This window comes from Meles meles, chromosome 19 (genome assembly GCF_922984935.1).
Source record: "Meles meles chromosome 19, mMelMel3.1 paternal haplotype, whole genome shotgun sequence".
Taxonomy (NCBI): Eukaryota; Metazoa; Chordata; class Mammalia; order Carnivora; family Mustelidae; genus Meles; species Meles meles.
This window is the reverse complement of record NC_060084.1, coordinates 54631460-54646912: the sequence shown is the minus strand read 5'-3', so window position 1 is coordinate 54646912 and position 15453 is coordinate 54631460. Positions and strand designations below refer to the sequence as shown.

The 15453-nt window shown below is 38.3% G+C and overlaps 1 protein-coding gene across 1 annotated transcript in view; it reads left to right on the top strand.

Moving 5' to 3' along the window:
- Positions 1–15453, top strand: part of LOC123931292 (zinc finger protein 345-like) — a 37149-nt gene that overhangs the window by 12168 nt on the left and 9528 nt on the right. The window contains exon 2 of the mRNA XM_045988239.1: positions 1732–1824. Within this exon, the coding sequence (XP_045844195.1) occupies positions 1791–1824 (34 nt within the window). The 5' untranslated portion in view covers positions 1732–1790. The remainder of the gene's footprint in view (positions 1–1731; positions 1825–15453) is intronic.

Below are 15453 nucleotides of genomic sequence, written 5' to 3'. Positions count from 1 at the left end.
TAATGGTCATCCTGATGGGTGTGAAGTGATACCCCGTTGTTTCTCATTTGTATTTTACGAGTCATTCGTGATTTTGAGCATCTTTTTATATGCGTTTTGCCCGTGTGTGTACCTTTTGGAGGTTAATGTCTATTCAGTGCTTTACCCATTTATCATTCAGTTGTTTCTGATGTTGTGTTGTATCATTATGTTATAAATTTTGGATATTAACCATTTTACATGGAGGTGCTTTGCGCAAATTTGTTCCCATCTGTAGTCTGTTTTCACTTCATTGATTCTTTCCTTTAACGTGTACAAGTTGTTATGTTTGTTATAATCTCATTGGCTTATTTTTAATTTTGTTGCCTCCAACATGGGTGTCATATCTAAAAAAAATCATTGTCAAATCAAATGTCATGTAGCTTTTTCTCCTTTTTTCTAGGAGCTTTACATTTATATGTTTATGTTTAATTAGCTGTTCAACCCATTTTGAGGTAATATTTGCATATGGTCTTGAGTCAGAGTCCATCATTCTTGTCATGTAGGCATCTGATTTTCTCAACACCATTGTTTTAAGATGATGTCTTTTATCTATTCTGTGGTATAGGCAGCCAATCTTTCTTTCTTTCTTTTTTTTTTTTGAGATCTTTATTTATTTGAGAGAATGAGAGAGAAAGCATGATAGGAGAGAGGTCAGCGGGAGAAGCAGACTGCAGGGAGCCAGATGTGGGACTCGATCCCTGGGCTCCAGGATCATGACCTGAGCTGAAGGCAGACGCTTAACCAACCGAGCCACCCAGGCACCCTAGGCAACCAGTCTTGTTGAAGTTCCTTTAAAATGAGCGTTTATATCTCGGCTCTTTGTTCTTTTCCAATGTTCTATATCTGTCATTCTGCCTCTTACATTATTTTGATTACTCTAGCTTTATAATACTCTTAACATCAGGAAGTGTGATGTCTCCAAAGGACTAATCATTTTCAAGATTCTTCTGGATGTCGGATGCCTGGGTGGCTCAGTCTGTTAAGTGTCTGCTTTTGCTTCAAGTCATGATCCCAGGACCTCATGATCTCAGGGTTCTGGGATCGAGTATAGCATCAGGCTCCTTGCTCAGTGGGGAGTCCGCCTTTCCCTCTGACTGCTGCTCCCCCTGCTTGTGCTCTCTTGCTCTCTCTCTTTCTCTGTCTCTCTCACAAATAAATAAATAAATAAATAAAATCTTTTAAAAAATTATTCTGGATATGTGATGTCCTGTGACATTCCACATGAATGTTTAAGATGGCAAAAATGTCATTGGGATTTTGAGAGAGATTGTGTTGAATCTGTACATCGCTTCAGGTGTTACTGACATTTTTTAAAAAAAGATTTTATTTATTTATTTGACAGAGAGAGACACGGCGAGAGAGATGTGACACAGGCAGGGGGAGTGGGAGAGGGAGAAGCAGGCCTCCCGCCGAGCAGGGAGTCCGATTCGGGGCTTCATCCTGGGACCCTGGGACCGTGACCTGAGCTGAAGGCACAGACGTTTAATGACTGAGCCACCCAGGCACCCTGTTCCTTATTACTGTATCGATAGTACTTGGAAGTAGAGATCATAATGTGAATATTTGAAACCCCTGCTGTGTGTTCTAAAGGGGTGTTGGTTAATAGCATTTGGAGAATCATTTTCTGGAATTGTACAGTGTCCTCTCTTCTCGACTGAGCACAATCCTGGATTGAAAGAATCTCTAGCAATACTTCTTTCTGTTAAACAGATCTTGTGTGGAAGCCAAACCTGGTCTTCTTTTTGGAGCAAGAGAAGGAGCTCTGGGATATGAAGAGAAAGAAGAGAGTAGCCACCCACCCAGGTAGGTGAGACTGAATGAAGCAGATGACAGAGGTGAGGTCCAAATGTGAAGCAGGAAGATCGACCTTAAAATGTGTTTTAAGTAGCTCTCCCTGAATGGAAATTAGTTTGAGAAGCCTAGTTTTAGTTCTCCCCCTCTCATAGAGGGACATCTGCTGTGCAACATTATCAAGCTCTTACATTCTCTGAAGATTCTTCTTCAGCTCGGGTGATGGTCCATCACATCCACAGTGAGGGCCAGGCAACTACCCTGGGAGCGGGAGGGCCTCCATGACCTGAAAGCTTCTCCATGGCCATGAGGGCCCTGGGAAAATCTCCCTATTTCTGGAACTCTATGCTAAACCTTTTCTGAGTTCTTTTTTGCCTTGTGTGAGAAGTGTGTCATGATAACAGTGGACATATTGGGGTTTTGTGCAGAAATCCTGGGAACACTGGAGATTGATATCTGATGTTTTCTGGTTTATGCTTTCTGATGTGATGGAGGCTTGTAATTTTAGTTGAACAAAATTGAGACTCAGTAATCTTAACCAGATAATAATGCACCTCCCTAAAATGAGAAAATATAGTCCTTTATTTCCCTTCAGAGGTTCATTTTTCTTTGTACTGACTAATATTAGAAAGTTCCACTCTATGTTGCATTCCTCAGTAGTGAAATAATGTAATATATCTATTTATATCCTAGAATTCTTACATAAACCACAAATTAATGCCATAAGGGAGCTAGAACATTTAGAAACTTAGAACTTATATAGCCTATAGTAAAAAGTCTCAGTTGTTATTTTATTTCTTAATAATTGCATCATTTTATAATTTTGTATGATATAAAGTTCTTGTGATTTTTGTCATATGTGTTTTTACTTTCTTATTCGTTATATATCAGATTCATCTCTGATTTTTTTATATGAATAGTTGTGATATGACATGGGTGTATGCTGCTAAGAAGTGAGGTGGATAATTAATAAAATTCCCATATTGAAAAAAAAAGTTTGTTAATAAATGTAATTTTACTTCAGGAAAAGTTAACTGTTAGGCTTTTCTGCTTTACTCAGAATGTATCCAAATTTAATTCCCAATATTTATTTTTTGCAAAGTGATTGCCAGCCTGTTTCACAATTTTGATATTCTTTTTTTTTTTTTTTTTCCAAAATGAATGGTATTTCTTAGAGTGCTTGGTTCTCTTATTTATTTATTTATGAGAGAGAGAGAGCGTGCGTGCAAGAGCTAGTCAGCACTAGTGGGGGGAAGGGCAGGGGAAGAGGGAGAGAATCCTAAACAGACTACCTGAGGGGCTCAATCCCACAACCCTGAAATTGTGACCTGAGGTTAAATCAAGAGTTGGACGTAAACCTGCTAATTCACCCAGTACCCCTGCCTGCTCGCTTCTAAGGAATGGGTTAGAGCCTTGCATTCTGCATAAGAGGAGGGACATGTTAATAATATTAAACGTTTTTTAATGTCTTTTAAGTTCTCATTCATAAAATTTTCTGTTAGAGCTATTCATGGTTGATTTTAATGAAATTCTTTACAATCTTACTGTCAATGAGGGCATGCCAATAATTCAAAATACTTGTTTTTCTGGCTACATATTCACAGTTTAAAATGACACAGTTTACAATTACACTTCTATAGAAGAAGGTTTCCTTTCAGAAATTCATGTATTTTTATGTACACTTCTTTGGGTTAAATTTTGTCTTATTCTGCTTTTGCAGTTCTATAATAATGTGCTTCCTTTTGTACGGGACCCTTCACATTATTTAGTTGTGATATTGTTGTTGCCTGTTTATTTTATTGTAGGATGATAATTTTCAACTCAGTAGATTTCAAGACAATGTGAGTTTATCTCCTATGAATCAACTTTATGCCTTTTACCAATAAAATTATATATGTATTTGTCTGTATAAATGCCACCCATGCATACTTTATGACTCATCTGGTGTATTTTTTTTTAATTGGTTAGTGTTCAGTGAATGTTGTATTGAGTTGTTATAATAATAGAATTAATTTCATCATCTTTTGGTGAATTTATATTCCCTTTGCATGAGAGAAACCCTTTTTGTGAATTTAGTGTAATTTTTAAACATTTTATACCTCTGTATCAAGTTTTGGTATTGCATTATATTAATTGTGGTGTTATACCCATGATATGTTTTGATACCATTCTTATTAACCTTTGTGTCTTCTCTGTACTTACTTTCATAGAAGTTATGTTAGAGTTTACTTGAAATATTTTAAAGGTGTAACAAACCATTTTAAAGTGCTGTTGTGAATTGCATACAAAACTCTTCTACTTATCATCTCTACCCCTGCACCCACTTTATGTTACCAGTATCACATTCTTTCCTGTTGTAGACTTTGTTGCCTAGATTTATGATTTTTATGCTTTTATATAATAAAGTTCTATAGCAGAAGTAAAAGTGACATGTGCTACTTAATGACAACACTACAGGTTTCTATAATTGTGTAAATACTTGTATTTAGTGCAGAGCTTTATGATTGTCATGTGGTTTCAGTTACTGTTTAGAGCCCTTTTGTTTCTCCTACAAAGACTTCCTTTAACATTTCTGTGGGACAGGTCTACTGGTAAACTTACAGGGGTTTTTACTTGGGAAAGTCTTTGTTTCTACAGTCATGGAAAACAGTTTTGCCAGGTAAAATATTATTCTTGGTTGCTGTTTTTTGATCTTTCAGTACGTGAATATATTTTCCCATGTAGTTCTTCCTGTCTGGTCTGCTGGGAATCCCACTACTAATCTTATAAAGCTCTCTGGTACAAGATGGTTGGCCTTGTCATGCTGTTTTAAAATTCTCTTTTTACCTGTGATTTGTGATAGGCTAATTATGATATGTTGCTGTGTTCCTGTATTGAGATTTATCCTAGTTTGAATTTACTGAGCTTGTTGGGTTAGTCTCTTAACACATACGTGGGGTGTACAGACCTTTAGTTTTTCATGTAAACTCTCTGCCCCTTTCACTCTCTTCTCCTTATGGGGTCCCCTTAATGGGCTTGTTGGTCTCCCATGAGTCCCTTAGACTCTGTTCTTTTCCACATTTTTCTTTGCTCCTTTCAGTAAAGAATTTAAAGTGTCTTTAAGATGTTTGAATCTTTCTTCTGATTAGTCAAGTCTATGGCTGACCCCTTGGTGTATTTTTAAAATCACTGATTTTACTCTTCAGCTCCCAATTTCTGGTTCATTGTTGTTATGCTTTCTGTCTGTTTGGGCTTTCATTTTGGTCATGCATAGTTTCCCTGATAGCATTTAGTTAACTATCTGTTTTCTTCCTCCATGAACATCTTTATGATGTGTATATGAATTTTTTGTCAGGCAGTTAATCATAGTTCTTAATTAATTTAAGGCCACTTTTAGAGATTTATTTCATCCCTTTGTTTGAAACACATTTTCCTGGTTCTTTGTATGCCTAATTGTATTTTGTTGACATTTGGGAATTTTTTAAAAAGTAGCCTCTGAGCCCAAGATTATGGACTTACTTTGCAGGGAGGAACACAAATAATAGTAATTCTGGGACTTGGCACACATGTTGTGGGCATTTGTCATGTCTGAATTTTTGTAATTCCCCAGGTATAAAACTGCAGTTAATACTTCACGTCCACGATAGTTTCCTCTCTCCGTCTTCAGCTCTGTAGTCTCTCCATTGGTTGAACAAGTGCTCATCCTTCACTGAGCAACCACCATGGTGCTTCCAGAGGGAGCTCATTCCTCGCTCCTTCCGTGTTAGGCATGACTGGAACATGTCCTCAGGCAGCAGCAAAGTAGTGAGAGATCTGAACGTACAGGTCACTCAGTTGTTTCTCTCCTGAGGAGAGGTGAGAGTGTTCTCACAGTGTTGCCATGGAGTGTCTGGGAGGGTGAACGGCTGTTGTGGGCAATTGTCTCTTTCATGTGGCTCTTCTTCCTTTGTTCTTGCCTGGGGGAGCTGTGTTCTCCTAACTGCTTCTGAGCTCTCTCTAAAAGGTAAGTCCTTCCATTTTTGTCTCCATGGAGGAGCACAGTCCTGATGGTTCCTGTTTCCCCCTTCAGCTCATGTGCTATGATGAGTATCAATTCTCCACAAGAGCATTTTAACATACATGCATGTCATTGTACTTAGTGTGATAACTTACTTTGTATCTTTTAGTTGTGTCTTTCCATAACAGCCAAGACCTGTTGGCAAAGACTGGGAAAGGAGAATCAGTTTGTAGAGTGATATGGGAAGATGTGGAAGCTGTGGAAATAAGTATTTATACATGAGTGACTGGGAATGTGATGGGGGTTAGTGAAGGACAGAAAGGACATTATGATGGATAGAACCAAATTGTGATAGTTACCTACAATGAAATCCTTAGTGCTACAAGAGATCAAGGATATAAAAAGTTGGGCAAAAACCTCACCTTTATTGCAAAGTCCAAGTTTGATACACACCGTAGGCTCCTTATCCAGACACCACTTTGCAGTACTTACCACAGAATTCTTAATTTAATAATTAATTAAAATATTAATTATTAATTTAATAATTTCTTTGTTGAGAACTTAGGAAGATCTTAGGGCTTTAACTTTCATAATTATGGAGGTGTTTATAATAGAGACAAAACTTACCAGTGCAATGAATCTGGGAAGAACATCAGTCAAGGGTGAAATCCCATTAAAAATCAGAGAGCTCAGTTTCCATAGAACTAGTATTATAGTAATAAATGTGGGAAAGTTGTTTATGAAAGCTCAAATCTTACTGTACATCGTTGTATCCTTACTGAAGAGAAGACTTAAAAATGTAGTAAGGGCAGCATACCCTTTAGTCTTCAAGACTCACTGGACAGCAGACATTTCATAATGGGATGAAATGTTACAAATGTAAACAATGTGCAAAACCTTTTAACTTTCACTCAAAACTTAACAATATAAGGTAATATGTAGTGGGGACAATGCCAGCAAATGTAAAAAAAAAATTGTGGCAATGTCTTTAAGCAGAACTACACACTTTCTGAACATCATAGAGTACATACATTCTGAAATCCTACAAATGTAAAGAATGTGGCAAGGAATTGAATTCATAAACAAATATATTCAACATGAAATAATATATCCTGGGGGAGACCTTACAAATGTCAACAATGATAGCATGGTCTTTACCTGGAACTGAACTTTTACTCAGCATCAGAGAAAGTATAGTGGATAGAAACCCAAAAATGTAATGATTGATGAATGACCTTTGTTTTTAATATGCAGTTCAAAAAGAAAAGTGTCTTCAGGGTGCCTGGGTGGCTCAGTGGGTTAAGCCACTGCCTTCGGCTCAGGTCATGATCTCAGGGTCCTGGGATCGAGTCCCGCATCGGGCTCTCTGCTCAGCGGGGAGCCTGCTTCCCTCCCTCTCTCTCTGCCAACTTGTGATCTCTCTCTGCCAAATAAATAAATAAAATCTTAAAAAAAAACAACCCTTTAAAGAAAAGTGTCTTCATAAAGGATTAAAATATTAAAGATGTAGACAATTTGCAAAGTAGGCAGTAGAAAGGAAATCTAAGTAAGAACATTCACAGTAATAAGCAATAAGTCATGACTACATTTTAGACATTGTAAGTCAGGATATTTATTACAGAGAAAAATTCAGAGTTCAAACTCTTAGATCAATGACATTTTAGCCTTGGACAGTGCAGGCTAGAGGGGCTCCAACTGCTTGCAGAAGGGGAAATCTGTGTGTAGCTTTTTTTTTTTTTTTTAAGGATTTTATTTATTCATTTGAGACAGAGAACACCGCGGGACAGAGGGAGGAGCACAGTGGGAGAGGGAGAAGCAGGCTCCCCACTGAGTAGGGAACCCAAAACCTGGCTCCATCCCAGGACCCCAGGATCATGACATGAGCCAAAGGCAGAGCCCAAGGTAGATGCTTAACTGACTGAGCCACCCAGGCGTCCAGCCTGTAACTCTTGAGTCCCCAGAACTCAAAACCATACCTTCTTTTTCATAGAAATAGCCCGTTGTGGATCAGAAACCTTACCTAGAACATTAACAGTTAATCATCCCCTTCTTTTTATGTTGTCCATATGCTGTACAGTATTTTTATAATAAAGTAAGGCTAATAAAAGAAAATATTAGGGAAATCATAATGAAGAGAAACCATGTTTACAGTTCTACACTACATTCGTAAGAAAGAAAAAAATCTATAAATTGACCTGCATTGTCAAACCCATGTTATTCAGTGGTGAAATGTATCTGTTAATATGCCTGAAAGGGTCAAGGTGGGGATGGATATCTGGAGAAGGATAATTCGTTTCAGTGTGTCTCTTCTTTCTTTTTACTATATTTGAGGTATTTTGCTTGGCAGATATTACTAATTTTACTCTGAAATCATCTCATGCTAAACCTTTATTGCTTGTGTGCATGCAAAATGATTTGATTCTTGGTGTTTTACTGACATGAGGCCACTGGGATGGGGAATTCATTCATAACCTCCTTTTCCATGCAAAATTAAGGAGGCTATAACATGAAATACATGAAGAAAGTCCACATGGAGATGTTGTGTGTGGTTGACATACAAGAGTGAAATAATTCCAATGAAGTAAGGAATGAGGGCATTATTATTTGCATTGAAGTGAAACACAGAAACCTCTAAATTTTAAATAGTTTTGCCATTTGCTGTTTAAGGAGAATATAGTGGTAGGTTATTAAAGCTGGATGTATCTTCATCATAGCGATTGATACTAGTAAATATTTGTTACTTGGTTGAAATAAAAGAAATATTCACAGATAACTGAGGAAAGTGTAGCTAACTCTTCCCTAAAAGGGTGTAAAATTATAGTAAATCCTCACGTAGTCAGTAATTAGCCTTGGTTGAAAAGCATGGAGAGCACAACTCATAGATCCTTGTATTGGGGAACGGGAATGGTTCTTGAATGATGTAATGGGCATTTTGATCAAGGATCATATAGTGATTTTTTTTTCAGTAGTTTGTTTACAGTGTTTTTGAACTTAATATATTTTAATTGATAACACCAAATGGATTTTAATGTGTTAACACTGATGTGTAATAAAAGAAATGTTATTTGACACTGCCTTAGCCACCCCAACTTCATTAAGGTTGCAGGTAAACAGACAGTAACACAAAGTAACTTGACCCTTGAACAACATTGGTTTGAAGTGTGGTGCACTTGTGGTCAGATATAATATGGTAACAGTAAATATATTTTCTCTTCCTTCTGATTTTCTTTTCTTTTTTCTTTTTAAGATTTTATTTATTTGAGAGAGAGAACACAAACAGGGGGAGTGGGAGAGGGAGAAGCAGACTCCTCCTCTACTGACCAGGGAGCCCGATGCGGGGGCCCGATCCCAGGACCCTAGGATCATAACCTGAGCCTTAGGCAGACGCTTAATGACTGAACCACCCAGGCACCCCTTCCTTCTGATTTTCTTCACATTTTCTTTTCCTGAGCTTCCTTTATTGTAGGAATACCATAGATAACACATATATAAAATGTGTGTTAATTGTTTTTGGTAGATTAAATTGATTGTTCTTGTCAGCAGTAGGCTATTAAATGTTGAGGAGTCAAAGTTATACACAGATTTTCATGTGTGGTGAGTATGCTGAACCCCTGCATTATTCAAGGGTCACTTGTACTTGTGAAAGCAGTGGGGTGCTATCACTCATAATCTTTTTTTTCCCCCCAGTGACCTTAAACCTCAGATTATTTGTGATTAATTTCCCCCACATTTATATATTACAGCTTTTCTTCCTTTTTCTAACTGCTGGGACATTATGGTGCTTCTGGTAAGGATAGTGGAGAAGTGTTAGTGAGTGTGTAGCTAAAGCAATGCGTGGAACCGCTGCCTTTGTACACACTGTGAAGACGAATGTGTCAGACTTCAGTGAATATTTTGGATTTTATTCTTCATGAAAAGGTAGCCCATAAGTCAGTACCATGTTGTTTTAACTAGAGATTAAAGGATGGTTAAAAAAAAACAAACATGTTTTTTAAATCTAGTCACTGTGAAATTACATCCTACCTTTAATTTCAACTTGTCAACATATACATTATAATATTTATCTAGTTATCTACATCTATTTTTTTGATGATGAATTTTTTTTTCGTTTTTTTAGATTTTATTTATTTATTTGACAGAGGGAGAGAGATCACAAGTAGAGAGGCAGGCAGAGAGAGAGGGGGAAGCAGGCTCCCCACTGATCAGAGAGCCAGATGTGGGGCTCTGTCCCAAGATCCTGAGATCATGACCCAAGGCAGAGACCCAACCCACTGAGCCATTAATTTTTCTTAGTAAGGTCACATGTGGAAATCACAAGTAAACAGCTCAATGTAATTTTCATGAACTGATCATATCTCTGTAAGCCAGTGAGATCAAGAAACAATATTACTTATCCTCTAAAATTCCCCTTGAGCTCCTCAGTAACTTAACTTTCCCCAAAGTTCAGCTCTCTTTTGACCTGTAAAGCAAGAGATTGCTGTCCTTATTTTTGTACTTTATATAAATGTAATCAACAACAAGAATTCTATTTTTTTTAGGTTTGTTTTTTTTTTTAATTTATTTGAGAGATAGAGATCACAAGTAGTCAAAGGAACAGGCAGTGAGTGAGGGGAAGCAGGCTCCCCGCTGAGCAGAGAGCCTGATGTGGGCTCCATCCCAGGACCCTGGGATCATGACCTGAGCCGAAGGCAGAGGCTTTAACCCACTGAGCCACCCATGCGCCCCAGGAACCCTTTTATATTTGGCTTTTTTTTTTCCTTTCCAACTATTCTTCGTGAGTTTATCTGTATTTACTGCATATTACTGTGCATCATTTATTAGAACGGAAAGTTCCAATTCCATTGTGTGAATATCCACTAACTGCATCGTTCCATTATTGTTGGTCAGGTGGGTGGTTCTCCCTGTACGACTGTCATGACTAGTACTGACATGTAAAATCTGTAATTTGTCTTTTATTGAAACATGCACACTTATCTCCTCGGTATATATATGGGGGTGAATTGTTAGTAAATATATTTAAATGTGTTATGCTTTAATAAATACTCCCAAACACTTTGCCAAAATACTTGTAACGATCTTCACACCCACCAGCAGTGTATGGGATTTCTGGCTTTCCGCAATCTTTCCAAAACTTGGTAATTTATGTCATTTTCTCTGTAGCCTTTTTTTTTTTTTAAGATTTTATTTATTTATTTTTCCCAGAGAGACAGAGAATGAGTGGGGGGAAGGAGCAGAGGGAGAAGTAGGCTCCCCCCTCCACAGGGAGCCCCATGTGGGACTCGATCCCAGGACTCCTGGGATCATAACCTGAGTCGAAAGTACGCTTAACCAACTGAGCCACCCAGGTGCCCCATCAGGGTAGCTAGCCTTCTGGTTGGTGTGTGATGTAACCAAGTCTTGGTTTTATTTCCTTTTTTTGTTTTTGTTTGTCACTTCCTGTTAGTATGGTGTTGGGCATTAAACTTTGGATACGCGTCTTTTTTTCAAAGTGTTTAATTGGTCGTTGTGCCCATTTTTACTGTGTATTTTTCTTCAGTCTTTTTGGTTTTATATATATGATGAGGGTAATTTATATTTATGGTGAGGGTATATCTCTCTTTTGTTCTCTTGAGCTTGTGATGCAGAGATGTTATTAATTTTAATGTATCCAGTTTATCAGTTCACCCTTCATGGTTAGTGATGTTTATCATTTTTAGGTATCTTCCCTTATACCAAGACCACAGAAATAGAATCCTTTTGTGCTTTTCTAAAAAATCATTATCTTTACAATTTTGATCTAAAATCTATTAAAATTGAATGTGCTGTGTGGTTTATGTAGTGACTGACGTTTTCTGTTCTTTTTTCCTTTTTTCCCCATCATATTTAATAACAAATTGAAATATATTTTGAAAATGTCGTATTTGTGCTTTCTTTCAATTTGCTTACCAAAGTCATTTCTTGACATCATTAAACGTCACCTCAGTCTTGGAGCCGACTTCTCCCATGATTTCTCTCTGTCTTTTCCTGCCTCTAGTTATGTTTATAATCTCGTAGCACCATGGTACTCAATGTCAGTTTTGAGGTCAAAAAACCTCCATGGGCCTCTTTGCTCAGGTGAATTATTCTTGTATTCCCATAGCAAAATGACTTCCAGGGTCTTGGCAAATGAACACACATCTGCTTGTTACACACTGTAGCAGGAATCTTGACAAGCTGATAGCTGTTTTATCATTATCTTTTTAGTTCAGGGGTGAAGGTTAAATTCTACAGATTTTATTGCCAGACATGTGAGTATATACAGCTCATTGGTCATTGACTCTAAAGTAAATTCCCACCAACCATGACAGCTTTTGGGTGAAAAGATTTCTCCGGTGGTTTTGGGTGGATACTTGTTTTGCATGTTTTCATAGTGGCCAGGGGTGTGTGCAGTGTGGTATGGTGTGGGTCTCGGGTGTCTTCCAGATCATTAACATTAGCCTTCTGGATGCTTGTTGAAAGGAGCTTGAACTAGAAGCTTCCAAGTACAAGAGTTTTAAATTTTCTGTTGTATGTCACTGTCAAATGAGCAGTAAAATATGAAGGAAAATATATTTTGGATACTGTTGTACATATCAGAACCAAATCATACGTTTGTCATATACGGTATTGTTACTATTCTTGAAATCATGTCGCGAGCTCGTGATTGGGACCAGTGTGCTTCCATGATGTTGATCCAGGAGAGACACAAGCTGTGTGTCAAGTGCATTCATAGGATTAATGTTCTTCACCTAAGTTCAGGGCTACCCACCCTCCTTTTGCCCTTGTGACCACCTTTGTTTCATTTTACACAGTCTCCTAAATCTTTTAGGTCTGTGTTGGTCCCTTTAATATTCCCTGTTGATGGTTGGTGAACAGCTTTGCAGTACTCCTCTGCACTAATTCCTGTGTTTTCAAATTCTCATCCCTTTTATTGAAATAGCCATGATTCTGCTGTATCTAGGACCTCCTTTGCCTGGTTAAGGAGTACAGAATACTCTCATCTTTTCAGATACATGTAAATTGTATGCTTTTGCACAGTTTTGTTCTTTCTTCACGCATCTCCCTTAGAAAGATCACAACAGAAATTTAAGGTAGACCCTCATAGATATTGGGATTTCTTCACCTGGTTGAATACAGGGCCCACAGGGACATTGCAGAAGGGAACATGACAGTTCATCTGATTCTTCTGCATTGTATCCTGAGGATCATAGCCTTGAAAAATGTTTCCTGGTGTAAATTGAATACATTTATCCTGGGTGCTATGTAAGATTAACGAGTGTTTCATGAGACGGTATACACATGGGAAAATGAGGCAGGATCCAAGCTGGGATCAAACTGAGTGGTGGATACTATACTGTTGGGTTGTGATTTTCGATGGGTTTCAGTTTCTGCAGGTGTTATGGATAGAAGCACTGAAAGTTTTTATTCTCATTGTTTTTCCATTGATGTGTGTGTATAAAAAGGCTTGGGAAAATATGATACTACCTTGCTTGTGGGTAGAGAACTGAATTTGTTTACTGCGTAGGTAAATGGAGAGGGCTCCCTCAAATGAAATGGCACAGTGCGGGCAGATGTGCTCGTTGTTCCTTTAATATGTTGTGGTTCCCTACGCTCAGAGTCTCACAGATGTGACACAGACCCATTGCATGTGCAGTGTCCACATGTATGAAATGGTTGGGAGGCTGGTAAATGAAATTCATGTGAGCAAGAAGATGTCGGTGATTGCCGTGGCCTGAGCCGTAAGATCCTTGGACTTTGATGCAGGATCTCTTGTCTTCTGCCAGCGCTGGAAAATTGTTAGAAGCCAATTTGTCACATTATAAAATGTGTGTAGTCTTGGAATTTTTATAGTTTTCAATGTTATCCGTGGACTTTATTCAAAACAAAATAGATGCTCATAGGTATGTTTCTGTAAACAGTAAAATATGAAGGAATTTTTTGTTTGTTCATTTGTTGTTTGGATTGTGCATATAAGTGAAATCATACGGTGTTTTTTCTTTGACTTATTTCACATAGCATCATATCTTCTAGGTCTATCCACATTGTCATAAGTGGCAAGAAACAACCAAAAAGCAGAAACAGACCCATAAATACATTTAACAATGTGCTGGTTGCCAGCGTGAAATGCAGAGGGATGATGGGCAGAATGGGTGAAGGAGGTGGGAAGTATAGCCTTCCAGTTACGGAACGAATAAGTCATGGTGATAAAAGATACAATGTAAGGAATGTATTCCATGGTATTATAGCATCATATGGTGACAGACAGTAGCTCCCTTGTGAGCGTAGTAGAACCTATAGAGTTGTCAAATCACTGTGTTGTACATCTGAACCAGCGTAACAGTCTGTGTCATTGATGCCTTAATAGAAAACAAACCAGACAAAGATGCGCATATACATACATAGGTTCCAACTACATCCTTTAGAACTTGCATGTAAAGAAAGCTAACCTATTCTAAATGAAGCTAATCCTATGTATTCATAATAGGATATAGACTTAGGATAGCAAATTTTTCTGTAAGGCAATGGAGATAAGGCTGAACTGCTGGAGGAGAGAGTTCCTAACAGAGTGGAGCAGTGAGTAGGTCATGGAGGAGCCCGGAGCCCTCACACCTGAGCAGCCTAGGACATACACGGAAGCACATCCTTTTCTGAGAGAGCTTCTTGACTAGCTTTCCCTGCAGTGTATATTTTCTGTCTCTCATCTCTTATCATTAACCTTTATGTAATAAGGGCCAAATACCTGCGTAAGTGGATTCTTTTGAGGATGCTGGAAATTGCAACTGATTTTATCTCCTGTTAGGTAAAGTCAGTTTTTAGAGGAAGCCTGACATGAAAACAGAAGAGATCCTATAGCATGAAGCATTGAGGATTAGTAAAAGTGTAGGGAAACCTTGATGATATTTTTAAAAATCTGTGCCATCTGTGGGGTCCAAGCTAAGAAATCAGCATTGTACCCAGATTGCACCTGTGTGAGTTGTCTGTGTGGGAGCTGTTTGCATAAATGCTTCTGGCATGGGAGCGTGAAGAAGAAATAAAGAGACCCAGAGAAGGGTGGTTGATGAAGACCACAATGCAGGGGTGAAGTTGGCTCGAATGAAAAGTGAAGGGAGGGAAGGACTCCAGGTTCGCCTGTGTTAGCCTCTTCCCTGTGTTTAGGAACCCTTTATATTGCTCATCTTCTGTCATGCAGGCCTGCAATTTTGTCTGGAGCCTATATTCTCAAAGTCTGACTGCCAGGATGCAACGGTGTGCTTCAGAATATAGAAATAGTTTTTGGTTTGGTTTGGTTTTTAAAAACACACTTGGTGCCTTTGACTGAACTTAAGCTGGATTCCACGCATCCTTGATTTAGTCTCCTGGTTCCCATGTGAGGTGTGCCTCTTTCTTCTATTTTTCCACCACCTAGAAAGGAATTAATTTTTGTCATTCTTTGGTTAAACCTTAGAGATAAATGAGCTAAGGGAGCCATAGATTCAGCCCTGGCATTAAATGAACTTTGTTCCCCGTCCACTTGACTAGATCAGGGACGTTTATACACAGAGGTACGTATGTGCTATGGGCACTCTCAGGAAAGACTAGAACATTATTCTTGAGAGACAGAAATTGGACAGGACATCATTCAGTATGAGGACTGGGACTGGACTCTGAACTCCCAGTCCATCTGTGTT